Genomic DNA, 13,938 nt, shown 5'->3' with positions numbered 1-13,938 from the left:
GGGCAGCAGTCCGACACACTCTGGAGTCGGGGGAATGAATATGCGCTGGGACGCATCGCTGCATGTGAACATGTAGCTGTTGTCACGTTGCTATTCTTACCATGCCCAGAGCGTGTGCTTGTCCCCTCCGGCTGCCAGAGCAGGACTGAGGGATGGAGGAGTGGCTTAAAACAGCACACACAGACTTACTCACTGTACCTGAGGCTGGAAGTATAAAATCGAGGTATTGGCAGGGCGGATTGCTTCTGGAGACTCCAAGGGAGAATCCATCCCAGGCCTCTCTTCTCACCACTCATGGCCCTGGCAGTCCCAGGCATGCCTTAGCCTGTGGACAATTGTTCCAATACTGGCCTCCATGTTCACGTGACTGTCTACCTTATTTATCTGCACCCCAAGTATCCCTCTTCTTCCTCTGATAAGGACATCAAACGCCAGATTTGGGGCCCACCCCAGCATCTCAAGATCCTAAACTTATTTTCATCTGCAAGGACCATTGTTTTTGTGCTCCTAGGTACCAGGGATCAGGGTGTAGACTTTTGGGACTCCATTTGACCTACCAGAGAACATGTGTGTCTGGTTATGGGGGCAGAGAAAGGGGAGGAAATTTGTTGAGATTCTTCTGCTCAAGCCTTATCTCCTTAGGGTCTTCCCTGGACGAGCCCTCCCCCCAAAAAACACACCCCTGCCCACCCACAGATCCATTCAGCAAGTGTTTGCTGAGGGTCTGCTGTGTGTCAGACACCAACCTTGCACCAGAGAAAGAACAGGAACAAAGAACAGACATCCCTGCCCTCTGGAAGCTCCAATCGCAACAGGAACACAGACAGTGACGAAGAGAGATGAGAAAAACCCACGTGCAAGTCAGGTGGGCGTGAATGCCTCAGGAAAATTCAAGTCAAGCAGGGGAAGGAGGATGGGAAATGTGATGTCTGGATTTGTGACCAGTATAGGCCTCTCGGGAAGCGACCTCAGGGGATGTTTGGGAAGGGCATTCTGGGCAAAGGTATAACCAGGGCAGAGACCCTGAGGGGAAGTACCTGTCATGTCTGATGGATGGGACAGGGTCGTGCACTTGGGGTGGGCTCAGCTGGAGAGGGCAGGGGACATGAGATTGGGTAATGAGACCAATTACTGGGCCTTCATGTTTAGGCCCTCACGCGAGGAGAGAAGGGACCACTGGGGGCTCCCCAAAACCACCTTCAGGTTCAGTGGTTCACTAGAAGGACTCACAGAACTCAGAAAGGATACTATTTACTACAGCAACGGATGCGTTAAAATCAGCAGTGGCAAGGACTCACGGAACAGAATCGAGGAGAGACCAGCATGGGTCTGCAGCTGTTCCCACCCAGAGCAGGCGTGCGGACAGTGCCCAACCTCGCGGCACCGAGGTGTGACGATGAGCACAGCACGCCACCGGCCAGGGAAGCTCTCTGCACCTTGGTGTCCAGGGTGCTCATTGGGTTGGTCACACAGGCACGCCTGACCTCCCAAGTGGCTGACTTCGGCTTCCAGTCCTTGCAGAGGTCAGGCGGATGCCACACGGCCCAAGGCCCCTGACATGGACCACGTTGTCTGCACAGACCGGGGGTGCCCGGTCTTCAGTCTTCCCTGGCCCACATTGGAAGAATTGTCCTGGGCCACACATAAAATACACTTAATGCTAACAATAGCTGATGAGCTTTAAAAAAAAAAAAATCACAACAAGAAAGAATTTGTGTTGGGCGGTATTGAAAGCTGTCCTGGGCCGAATGCCCCCCGTGGGCTGTGGGTTGGAGAAGCCTGGCATAGACTCTGACGTGGTCCAGGTAAACACAGACATTCAAATCAGGCAGAACCTGCCAAAGGCTCAGAGGGTGTCTCCCAGGAGCTGGTCAGGGCCCGTTTCAGGGTGCAGGATTTGAACACCCCAAACCTTACTGCAGAAGGTCTCAGCAGGATCACTTGGCATTGGTGAAAGCCACACACAGGGGGCCTGGTGACCAACACGGGTCAGGAAAGAGCGACCACAGGGGATGCAGCAGGGCTGGATGTGGTTCTGCCAAAGAAAGAGGAGTCTCAAATGGCCAGAGCACGCAGCCTCGCGGAGGAGAGGATCAGGAGTTCCAGCCGGGCTTCAGTCTGACAGCCACAGGCATTTGGGCTCCAGAGACAGAAAGTGAAGGAGGAGGACCCGCCTTGAGAGAGGGAGGAGGCCACGGGAAGGCTGTAGGGGCTGCAGGCTGAGGGGTTTCAGGCGGCAGCTGGGGAGAGCCCTGGTGGTCGGTGTGGCTGGAGGGTGTGCTCAGAGTGGCCTCTGGAGGGAGAGTCCCTGTGAGCCAGGGGCTCCCCTTCATGGTTCCACTGTCCCAGGGGAGCCAACCGCAGAAAGGAGGGGCGCGTTTGAGGCGAAAAGAGAAAATCTCCACCCTGGAAGGTGGTAAGATGGGCTCGTGGGCTGGAGAAGAGAATGCTAATAAATATTGATCAACATTATCACCGACGGGCCAGGGAGAGATTTGTGGCCACCAGTGAAAGCCAGCCCGGGCCAGCCTGCTGGTGGGCTTCTCTCTCGCCCTCGGTGTCCCTCCCACCTGTCCCTTGGGGGTCGGCCGGGGCGTGGGGTGCGTGGCCCAGTGAACAGGCCCCGCTTTCGAGCCCGCGGGGGCTCCCGCAGCTGGAGGGTGCCGTGGGCTCGGGGGGCCCCAGATGCCCCTGGCCTTCCCCCAGATCCTGGGGGAGCAGCCGCGAGCGAAGTGCGCTGCTGCTGGCCCCGGGTGTCCGTGGGGCCGCCCAGGCCGGGTTCCGGACGCGGGCAGGGGTCGGGTCGGGAGCGGTGCTGGAGCCTGGGGCTCCCGTGCGCGGGACGGGGCCTCCGAGGGGGCGGGGATTTGGGGGCGGTTCCTCGGTGCGGGGCGGGGATTCTAGGCGTGAGGCGGGGCCTTGGGAGGGGCCTCGCGGAGGACCTGTCACGGTGGGGGCGGGGCAACGCGCGGCGGGGCGGGGCCTGGGGCGGGGCCTGGGGCGGGGCATCGCGGGGCGGGGCTCCGGGGGCGGGGCCTGGGTGCTGCCCAGGCTCGGCCGCTCCGGGGGACGCCAGGCTCCGGCTCCGGCAGGCACAGGCGGCTCCGGAGGGGCGCGCCGGCTCCACCCCCGGGCCCCGCCCGCCCGCCGCGCGCCGGCGCCTCCCAATTCCCAGAGCCGGGGCTGGGGCTCTAGGCGGCGGCGGCGGCGGCGGCGGCGGCTCTAGGCTGGGCGCCGGGCGCGGGGCCAGGACGGGCCGGGAGCGGCGGCGCCGGCGGCGGATCGCGCGGAGGGCGGTGGCCTGAATCGGCCGAACCATGGCGGCCCCAGAGCCGGCGCCGAGGCGGGCCCGGGAGCGGGAACGGGAGGACGAGAGTGAGGACGAGAGCGACATCCTGGAGGAGAGCCCGTGTGGTCGCTGGCAAAAGCGGCGGGAGCAGGTGGGCGCGGGGGTCGGGGACACGGGGTGACACCGCCCTCCATGAGCCGGAGGGGCCTGGAGGCCGCGCGGGGCGTGGGGGCGCTGGAAGAGCGCGGCGCCTGGAAACCTCTCCGCAGCCTCTCAGGCGGCGGGCGAATCTGCCACCCCTGGACCCCTTTGCCCTGGCGGCCGCCCTGGGATTCCCTGAGCGCCCGTCTCCTCCCAGGACCACCTCCCCATGCCTCTGGTCTCAGCCGCTAGCTCTCTGGGGAATCCCCCGAGACCCCGTGAAACCTGCTCCAAATTCCCCTAGCCCAGCCCTTGGATAGGAGCCCTTGGCTCCTGAGGGCAGCCACCCTTCAAGCCCCCACCTTCCCGTAGACTGGCTCAGGGCCTGCAGCCCATGCTTGGGCCCACCGGAAGGGTGTGGACAGGGACCAAGTCCTCACTCACAACCTCGACACACACCAGGGCACACATAACCCCTTATTCACCCCGACCCAGGTGAATCAGGGGAACATGCCAGGGCTTCAGAGCACCTTCCTAGCCATGGACACAGAGGAAGGGGTAGAGGTGGTGTGGAACGAGCTCCACTTCGGAGACAGGAAGGCCTTCGCGGCGCACGAGGTGAGGCCACTGCCCCCTCCTCATCCTGCCCGGGTGGCCACCTGCTGACCACCCAGCGGCCACCCTCCCTCCCCAGGAGAAGATCCAGACCGTGTTCGAGCAGCTGGTGCTGGTGGACCACCCCAACATCGTCAAGTTGCACAAGTACTGGCTGGACGCCTCCGAGGCCGGCGCGAGGGTGAGCACAGGCAAGGCCCTGGGCAGGCAGAGGCCACAGCCAGGTGGGGCGGGCGTGGGGACGAACCGGTTGGTGGAAATCCCGAGCTCGCACTCTGCAGGTCATCTTCATCACAGAGTACGTGTCATCGGGCAGTCTCAAGCAGTTCCTTAAAAAGACCAAGAAGAACCACAAGGCCATGAACGCCCGGGTATGGGGAGTGCGCTGGGGCGGCCGGGAAGCAGATAGGCTCGGGACAGGGGTTGGGGCAACCTCAGTGACTGGGGAGCAACCCTGGGGAGCAGGGCTGGGGCTGCCGGGGAGCAGGATGGGGTCGGGGATGAGGTTGGGGCAGCCTAGGTGACTGGGATGGGGAGGGGGTGCCCGGCGCCCCAGGCAGGGGCTGGGCGCGGATGCGGGGGCGGGCTCCGCAGGCCCAGCCACCTCTCCTGCGCCCACCCGACGGAGTCGTGCGTCCGCCGCCAGGCCTGGAAGCGCTGGTGCACACAGATCCTGTCTGCGCTCAGGTGAGGGCCTGGGCTGGCCCGGCGCTGCGCCGCGGATCCCCCCTCTCTCCAGCGCCTCGTGACCGGCTCCTCCTATTTTCCCCTCCCCCTGCCTGCTCCTTCCCCACGTCTGCAGCTTCCTGCACGCCTGCAGCCCCCCCATCATCCACGGGAATCTGACAAGCGACACCATCTTCATTCAGCACAACGGCCTCATCAAGATCGGCTCCGGTGCTGGCGGGCAGGGCTGGGCGCCGGGGTGGAGGGGGGTTGGGGGACCGGGCAGGGAAGGTTCCTGGAGCCGAGGGCCGAGGGCCCAGGAGTTACGACGCCCCAGCACCTAACCCCGCTTTTTCTCCCGCCCCTTGGCAGTATGGCACCGAATCTTCTCCAATGGTAAGTGCGAATTCTGGAGGGCTGGGGTCCTGGAGAGGTCCGGCCCGCTCAGCCTCTGCGCTCTCCCGCAGCGCTGCCGGACGACCTCCGAAGCCCCATCCGCGCTGAGCGAGACGAGCTTCGGAACCTGCACTTCTTCCCCCCAGAGTATGGCGGTGAGTGGCTCTGGGTCCGGGTGCCCCGTGCCTGCCCTGCGCTTCTGTCCTACCTGTCCTGTGCTCTTTCTCGTTCAGAGGTGGCCGATGGGACCGCTGTGGACATCTTCTCCTTTGGGATGTGTGCGCTGGAGGTACTGCACCGCCCCCCCACCCCCACCTTGTGCTCTGCCCTCCTCCTAGCTGTGCCCTGCCTGGATTACCTGTGTGGTCCCTTCCGCATGCTTTACCTGGCTCTGTGCCCCAGATGGCTGTGCTGGAGATCCAGGCCAACGGGGACACCCGGGTCACAGAGGAGGCCATTGCTCGTGCCAGGCACTCGCTGAGTGACCCCAACATGCGGGTAAGCAGCCTGCCCTGCCCTCCCCAGCTGGCTCACGGTGCTCAGGTAGGGCCAGCAAGGTGCTCCAGGCAGGCCTGGGAGAGCATCGCAGTTTGTGCAGCTGAGGAGTGTGCCAGCTGGCTGCACCCTCCCAAAGAGGACCTCAGTGGGAGCACATATTGGTTCCAGGCCAGAAGGCCCTGAAGGGTCAGCACATTTTAAGAACAAGAAGGCAAGAGAGACCCTTTCTCTGTGGCTATCACCATGTCTGTTTTATCAATAAAGAAACCGAGGTTCACAGACGAGTCTTTTGCCCAAGGCTTTAGAGTAAGTGGTAGAGCCAACCTCTGCACCTGGGTCGGCTTCAGTCCAAGTGCTCGATTTTAAATTTCCAGCTTGTGGGGAGACACGGTGGGTGCCAGGAAGGCAAAAGAGGTATGGGATGGAAGCTGTACCCCCAGCCCCTCTATTTGGAGTCCAGACTTCAGCCCATGGCCTCAGGAGCCGGCAGTGCCTGCACAGGGCTGGCGGGGAGCTGGGGCCGGAGTGGGTACAGATGGGGACAGGGTGAGGATCTGTCCACATGGTCGTCTCCAGTGTTGGGCACTGGGCTGATCAAAGGGCTGTGGGTAGGAGGCTTGCAGGTGTGACTTGAGGATCATGGCTCCCACTCCCCACGGTTTTCTGAGGGTTGAGGGAAGCAGAGCCTGGGTGCTCCGATCCCGGAACCCGGCTGTCCTCAAGCTCAGAGGACCGGGTCCTGACCTGGCTGCTGCCGGGACTCTTCCCTGTGGTCATCCCTGCATGTCCCATGTGTCCCTGAGGAGGAGGGACACGGGGAACGCAGGGGCTGCCTCTCCTCGGACTGCGGGGCCAGAGCAGAGAGCTCCCGCACACCGCCAGCCCCTCCTCCCCACCCCCAGGAGTTCATCCTTTGCTGCCTGGCCCGGGACCCTGCCCGCAGGCCCTCGGCCCACAGCCTCCTCTTCCACCGAGTGCTGTTCGAGGTGCACTCGCTGAAGCTCCTGGCAGCTCACTGCTTCATCCAGCACCAATGTGAGCAGCAGGCCGGCCTGGGGGTGGCCAGGGAGGCTGAGGTTGGGACGTGGAAGGGGGCTCTGCAGGACCCAAGGCCTGAGCACAGCACCTTGCTGCTCCTGCGGCCGCAGACCTCATGCCTGAGAACGTGGTGGAGGAGAAGAGCAAGGCCGTGGACCTGCATGCTGTCTTGGCAGAGCTTCCCCGGCCCCGCAGGCCCCCGCTGCAGTGGCGGTGAGCAGCCCGCACCCAGAAGCCTCCCCTTCCAGCGGCCCTGGCCAGCCCCTCATGTGCCTCCCACCTCCGTGCCAGGTACTCGGAGGTCTCTTTCATGGAGCTGGACAAATTCCTGGAGGATGTCAGGTGAGAGCTGATGTAAGGCCGGGGGCCAGGCAGCTGTCAGGCCTGAGTCCCCAGCTACCCTGGTGTGTCCCCAGGAATGGGATCTACCCACTGATGAACTTTGCAGCCACTCGGCCCCTGGGGCTGCCCCGTGTGCTGGCCCCACCCGCAGAAGAGGTCCAAAAGGCCAAGACCCCAACACCAGAGCCCTTTGACTCTGAGACCAGAAAGGTGAGGCCTCTCTCCTGCTGCTCAGTGCCAGCCCTCAGACCTTCCAGCAGTCAGACAAGAGGTGTCCCTCCTTCTCCCAGGGCCTGCATCCCTGCAGCCCAGCTCTCCTCCAGGCGGCCAGAGACCGGATCCAGGCGGATCCTCTGGTGGGGGTTGTGTGGGTGGTAGGACAGGCTGGACACCCCCCTTTTCTGGGAGGCTCCATGTCCCCTCAGATCCTCCCCCCACATCCTGCTGCCTGCCCTGAGCCCACTGCAACCATCCTTCCTCCAAAACTTACCCGGGTCCCGATTCCTGGACATCTGTGTCCTGGTGTCTCCCCAGACTTCTACAGTGCTGCCTACTGGCCAGCAGCCTCTCTCGGTGCAGTGCAGCCAGAATTCATGTCCTAAGCAAGCAAACTGTCTGCTCCTAGCTGGCCACAGAGATCATGGGAGTCCTCAGCTGACGCCCAGGCTCCCGGAGGCCTGATCCGCAGGCACCGTGCACTTTCGTGTGGTCCTGCCTGGCCAAGCCCACAGTTCGCTCTTTGTTCAAGTTGTTCTCTCCGTGGTGAAAGCTCCTATTCATCCTTCAGTACCCAGCCCCTCACGTCGATTCTTTAAGAAGCGTTCCTTAGCTTGCCAGGCCACTAGCGGTGAGATGGGCTCCTCTTAGAGACTCCCGACTGGACAATCTCTGCTGTCCTTCTGGGCCCCTCTGGCACGGTGGCAGGTGCTCCTGCCGCTGGGTTTGTGAGTCCCGGCCTTCCCCCGCTGCAGGTCATCCAGATGCAGTGCAACCTGGAGAGGAGCGACGACAAGGCACACTGGCATGTGAGCGGGGCCCGGGAGGACGGCGCGGCCGTGGGGAAGGCGGGGGCCCGGCGGACCCCCTAACTCCCCACCGGCCGCGCCCCGCCCCCTCCCCAGCTCACTCTGCTTCTGGTGATGGAGGACCGGCTGCACCGGCAGCTGACCTACGACCTGCTCCCAAGTAGGCTGGGCAGGGGGCCTGGGCGGCGGGCGGTGACCCGGGCGGCCGGAGGCGCAGCCGCCTCATGCCTCGCCTTACGCCGTTGCTGCAGCGGACAGGGCTCAGGACCTCGCCGCGGAGCTCGTGCACTACGGCTTCCTCCACGAGGTGTGCTGGGCAGGGCGGCGCTGCCGGGCCGAGGGGGTGTGCGGGGCGGGCCGCACCCCTCCGTCCCCCATGCCTCCCTCCTTCCGCAGGGCGACCGGATGAAGCTGGCCACCTTCCTGGAGAGCACCTTCCTCAAGTACCGCGGGGCCCAGGCCTGACCTGGTGCCCCAGCCCCAGGGGACCATGCCAGGGTGCTGCCCAGGTCAGGCCACGTTGGGGAGAGCCCAGCACTGCCAGGCCGCCCTCCACTGTGTGCCTGGGAGCACAAAGGTCCGGGTAGTGAAGAAAGCCCCACCTCCTGTGGAGCGGGGCTGACCCTGCCTCCAGGTGCCACGGGGTGGGGATGGGGGAGCCATGGGGCCTCCCAGGTCCTTAGGATCAGGGCTGCCCCCAGGACCCCTTCCTATGTCCCCGATTCTCTGCCGGGAGTTCCTACCCAGGCTGCCTGGCCAAGGCCACTGCCTCCTTAGCATGCAGGAGCCTCCCCTGCAGGGAGTCCCAGCTCTGGGGCTTGGGGGTGAGGGTAAGCGCTGAACAGACCTCTGCCCGGCAAACGGCTCCATGGGGTCTGAGAGAGCAGCTATCCCTGGCTGGCACCATAGACCCACACACGGAGCCTGCAGAGCAAGCCACTGGTGACACGCCTGCAGGTGTCAGGCACTGGGCACAACTGGGACCTGGCAGGAGAAACCGACCACAGACAGGTCTGGAGTTGAGGCTGTCGTCAGCAAAGCCCCTGGTCCCACACAGCTCTGCCCTGGAGTCACCTCCTTGGCCCTTTATCCACCCTGAGGCCAGGATGTGCGGCCCCTCTGCAGATCTCCTCTGGCCCTTGCAGCCCCTCCGATGGGCTTTTTCTCTCCTGCATTCCCTGGCCTGGAGGGTTGAGGGACCCCACATCCTCTCTGCTCCTCAAACTCACACCCCCTCCATGTTACCCCCCACACCTCCTCCCTGGGGCCACTGAGTATGCCGGCTCGTGGCTCCCTGCCTCTCTCCCGCTCCACTCGTGGCTCAGTCTTTGAGGTTTCTAAGCCCTCATGGATTCTGCCTCTGCATTCCTGGCCTCTTGATTCTTGGCTTGCCTCTCCTCCAACGACAAATTTAGTGAAACGGCCTTAAACATTTTAAGTTGTATGTATAAATGTAGCGCATTCATGCTTTTTAAAAAGCATTTCGAATGTCAAACCAGGAAGGCACACCACTGTATTAGCTCTATACTGCTGCTGTAAAATTTATCACAAACTTAGGGGCTTAAAACAACACAAACTTACTGCAGTTCTGTAGTCTGGAAGTCCGACTACGGGTCTCACTGGACCAGAGTCAAGGCTGGCAGGCTGCCTTCCTTCCTGGAGGTCCTAGGGGAGACTCTCCATCTGCTGCTCCTTCAGGCTGCTGGCAGAATCCACACCCTTTCAGTGGCAGGGCCAAGGGCCTCACTTCGTTGCTGTCTGTAAACTGGGGCCACTTCCAGCTTGTAGAGGCTGCCCACATTCCTTGGCTCTTGGCCCCTCCTCTATCTTCAAAGCCAGCAGGTTCAGTCTGTGTCAAGAACCATTTCTCTGGTTCTCTGCAGCCAGGAAAGGTTGTCCTTAAGGACTCATGAGGTCAGGTTGGGCCCAACCAGATCACACAGGTCAACTTCCCTCCTCAAGGCTTTTTAATATTAATCACATCTGCAGAACACATTTTGCCATGTAAACTAACGTTCACTGGTTCCAGGGATGAAGGAATGAACCGCTTTTGTGGGAGAAGGGTGGCATTCTGCCTACCACAGCACCCCAACAAAAAACCAAAAACCAAAGCAAGACTTACCAAGGCATATCAAATAAATTAAATGTACAAAATGGTGAATCTCAGTTATCTTAACCATTCCAATACTATTTACAAAATAATTCAAATTCTCCCACCTTCCAATTCAGACTTCGAAATCTAAAATAATTTCCATATCCTAGATGGAAATCCTGATGCTAAGCTATCCGATTATGCATGGTCCTAAATGGTTTCAGTGGCGAATACCTAACATTGTACTAGTGATTAAACTGAACAGCATCAATACTACCATTGCTGCACGTAATCACGTCTGTTGAATTTTTCCTTTTAAGTTTTATCTGTTCAGAATTATATGCATATTGCTTTTAAAGTGGAATGGGCTTTTTTTTGAGGCCAATAATAAATAATAAGTGCAGGCTCCTGCTCCGATCCTCCCCAAATTCAACTCTCTTAACTGTTCCTTCAGGCATTTGGAGTTCATGTTTCTCAAACTCACGGGCATGCCTTTACTCCGGTTTATTAGTTTTTCTACATTAGGTGTCCCCAGCTGGCATCCTCTGGGAAGAGGGTGGCCACCTGCCTCAGTCTCCTTATGCAGCAGCATTCCTGTGTGATGGGCATCACAGCTGCACGGGTATTACTACGGCTTCATTACCACACGTCTCAGGCGAGAACAGGGTGTTCTAGGATGGCATTTCTTGCACAACTTTTTGTTTTCCCTGGGATTAATAATTGCCTAGGTTTTTTTGTTGTTGTTGTTTGCCTAGTTTTCTATATGTGTTTGTCATCCATCATCTTTTGCCTTTCCTGAACAAGCATGAATATCCTCTCAGAGCTTAGGACTCATCACATAACTGACTGCTCAGTTTCCTGTTTTCCTGGAGCCCCCTGCCCAGGCTGCTTGTTCTTGGACTCGTGGCCCAGCATGGGTGAACTCTTCACCGGCGTCCTGGAATGCTTTCCTCTTCCTTCATGTGCCCCGTTGGAGGAGGAAGATCCTCCGACTTTCCCAAGAGGGTGCATAGGAAGCTAAGGAGTCTTTACCTGTTTGTCTTTCTGCTAACCTCACATATGCTTGACAGTGTGACTAGTTACAGAAAACTTTGCTTGGTTGAAAATACTTCTTCCAAGGATTTTGAGGGTGTCATGTCATTTTCTTCTAGTTCCAAGAACTCTTGTGCCTTTCTGAATTCTGGCTCTTTACCTGTGATCTCTTCTCTGTGTTTTTTACTTTGTCCCATTCCTTTGGAAATTCTCAGTGATATGTCTTGATATACAACTTCCCTTACACCCATTGTTCAGAAAACATGACTGTTTGGTTCTAGGAAATTTTCTTGATTTATCTCTTTGTTGGTTTCTCTCATTTCCTTATTTTCTGGGCAGTTTATTTACACGTTGGACTTAAAAAAAAATTTTTTTTTTGAGACAGGGTCTGGCTCTGTCACCCAGGCTGGAGTGAGGTGGTGTGGTCACAGCTCACTGTAGCCTCCAACTTCTGGGCTCAAGTGATCCTCCCACCTTGGCCTCTCTAGTAGCTAGGACTACAGGCGTGTGCCACCACATCCAGCTGGTTTTTTTTTTTAATTATTTTTTTGTAGAGATGTGGCCTTGCTACATTGCCCAGGCTAGTCTTGAACCCCTGGGCCCACGTGATCCTCCTGCCTCAGCCTCCTGAAGTGCTAGGAAGGCAGGTGTGAGCCACTGTGCCTGATCTGGGCTTCTCTTTTGAGCTGCAGTTAGGCAGTGGCAAGGGCACAGGCTCTGGAGCCATTCTACTGCTCCCTGCCTTGTGATGTTGCACGTCAGTAAAAAGGGGGATAACAGCTGTACCCTCTGCACAGCACTGGGTTGTGAGGACCCCACGAGTGAATGTGTGAGAACAGTGCTGGGCTCCATATGCCTGAGTGTGCATTATTGTCAGGGGAAGCTGTCACCACAGGGTAGTGCTTATGACTTCACCTGGTGGTGGTGGCAGACCAGCCCCCTGCCTCCCATCCATCCTCTCCATTGTGGAGGCCTTGTGTGCCAGGCTGGCCCTAGGAGCACCCGCCTGTGTTACTGCTATTCTGTCTTCCAGCTATCTGGTTTTGTTGTTATCCATTCTGGAAAACTTTATTTTTTCTTTTTTTTTGAGACAGAGTTTCACTCTTGTTGGTCAGGCTGGAATGCAATGGCACAATCTCAGCTCACCTCAGTCTCCACTTCCTGAGTTCAAGTGATTCCCCTGCCTCAGCCTCCCGTGTAGCTGGGACTACAGGCATGTGTCACCGGCAAATTTTGCATTTTTAGTAGAGACGGGGTTTCTCCATGTTGGTCAGGCTGGTCTCAAATTCCCAACCTCAGGTGATCTGTCCACCTCCGCCTCCCAAAGTGCTGGGCTTATAGGCATGAGCCACCATGACCAGGCGGAAGACTTCATCTTAAATCCTATTGAATTGCTCACTTTCCCCCCATATATTTTATTTCTAAGAGTGCTTTCTCATTTCGTGTGTTCTTTCTCTATAGCCTCCAGTTCCTTTTTATTGGCTGTAATACCTTTAATATCTCTGAGAATGGTGTTTTAGTTTTCATTTTTCTTCTGTTTCCTTTATTGTCTCTGTTCCTTCTGAGTCCCTTTTCTTCTTTCTCTGGTGTCTGGTGATCCTGGGCTGTCCAGATGCATTTAAGAGTGAGATGCTTTTAGTGGCTGGTACTTATGGCCTGGTGAGCTTCAAGGCCACTGATCTGGCTGGGCCGTTCCACTGGGCACCCCTCTGCCCCTAGTTGCCAGTTTTTTCTTTTGAGCTGGGAGCTGCTGCAGAGAGGAACCCTCCTAAGGGGCCTGATGGCATGCTGGAGGCCAGACCCAGCCCAGGGGTGGAGGTAGGGGAAGGGGCCAGAGTCTCACTTACTCTCAGGCTTTTAGATAGGGCCTTGCTTAAGTAGGGCCTCGGAACTCCTCTCCAGGAGCTCACATCCCAGCCACTGCAGGGCCCACCAGCCCCAGCGGGTAGGGACAGAGGTCTGAGGTTTCCTTTCTGTGGCCTTGCTTTCACCCACGACCCTCGGACACCAGCCTCTATAGCCGAGTGAGCGGCAGCAGCTCTGGCTGTCCACCTTCCTCCAGCTCTGCAATACCCCAGCTCTTTGCCCTTGCAGGGTTTATCTTTATAAAACCCCTTTCCTATCATTTCAGAGGGTTGCAGGAGGGAGGTGGGGAATATCCTGCCCTATTTAAGTAGAAGTGTCTGTATTAAATTCCAAACGTTCCCAGGGTTGAAAGGAGGCCTGCCCTGCTGCATAGAAAGGATGCCTTGTGGTCTCAGGCAGCTCAAGGTGCCTGAGCCTACAGGTGTGGCTTCTTCAGATGACCGTGTTGAGGTCTCGGGTCCGGCTGTAGCAGACGGCAAACGTCCAGGACAGGCAGCTCTCCGGGCAGCATTGATGGACACCCTGGGCCATGAAAGCCAGTTCAGGGACTAAGGGGGCCTGCGGGCCGAGCGACTGATGTCCGCCAACCTGTGGCTGGGGCATACGTCCGAGGCGCTGGGGGCTGACGAATCCCTGGACGGAGAAAAGGCTGCCAAAAAACGAGGCTTCCCGACCCCGGGGATGTCGCGACTCAAGGACGACGCATCTCACGACGTGAGCCTGAAATACGCGGGCCTTTCGTCACCCGAGACTCCTCCAGCCCAGGAGGCCCCGCTCTTTCCCCCGCCTCCTCGCGGAGAGCCTCTGGACGACGCCCGCGACGGCGTTTTCTGCAATAAAGGCAGAGAAGAGAAGCGCAGCAGCGGCCGCAGGGGCGAGCGGCGGCGAGGAGCGCCAGGCGCACCCACGCCGGCCACGCGGACAGACTCTCCCGGTTC

At 59.0% G+C, this 13,938-nt stretch overlaps 1 protein-coding gene across 3 annotated transcripts; it reads left to right on the top strand.

Annotated features, from left to right (window-relative positions):
- Positions 1–3,042: 3,042 nt before the first annotated feature.
- NRBP2 (nuclear receptor binding protein 2) lies at positions 3,043–10,507 on the top strand. 3 transcript variants are annotated; one of them, XM_010329873.3, is made up of 18 exons: positions 3,044–3,440; positions 3,926–4,048; positions 4,125–4,226; positions 4,327–4,416; positions 4,692–4,732; positions 4,848–4,942; positions 5,084–5,107; positions 5,179–5,262; positions 5,341–5,396; positions 5,510–5,605; positions 6,508–6,640; positions 6,754–6,856; positions 6,935–6,985; positions 7,060–7,195; positions 7,957–8,010; positions 8,107–8,170; positions 8,262–8,317; positions 8,407–10,507. In XM_010329873.3, exons 1-18 carry the CDS (start codon positions 3,318–3,320, stop codon positions 8,473–8,475), a joined length of 1,500 nt encoding a protein of 499 aa, XP_010328175.2. In that variant the 5' UTR covers positions 3,044–3,317; the 3' UTR covers positions 8,476–10,507. The 3 variants fall into 3 exon arrangements, with proteins under 3 accessions (XP_010328173.2, XP_010328175.2, XP_010328174.3); XM_010329871.3 differs by having other exon boundaries at positions 3,043–3,440; positions 8,107–8,317; XM_010329872.3 differs by having other exon boundaries at positions 8,262–8,518.
- The last annotated feature ends 3,431 nt before the right edge of the window (positions 10,508–13,938 follow it).

This window comes from Saimiri boliviensis, chromosome 15 (genome assembly GCF_048565385.1).
Source record: "Saimiri boliviensis isolate mSaiBol1 chromosome 15, mSaiBol1.pri, whole genome shotgun sequence".
Taxonomy (NCBI): Eukaryota; Metazoa; Chordata; class Mammalia; order Primates; family Cebidae; genus Saimiri; species Saimiri boliviensis.
The sequence above is the reverse complement of the archived record's forward strand: the minus strand, read 5'-3'. Positions and strand labels throughout refer to the sequence as shown.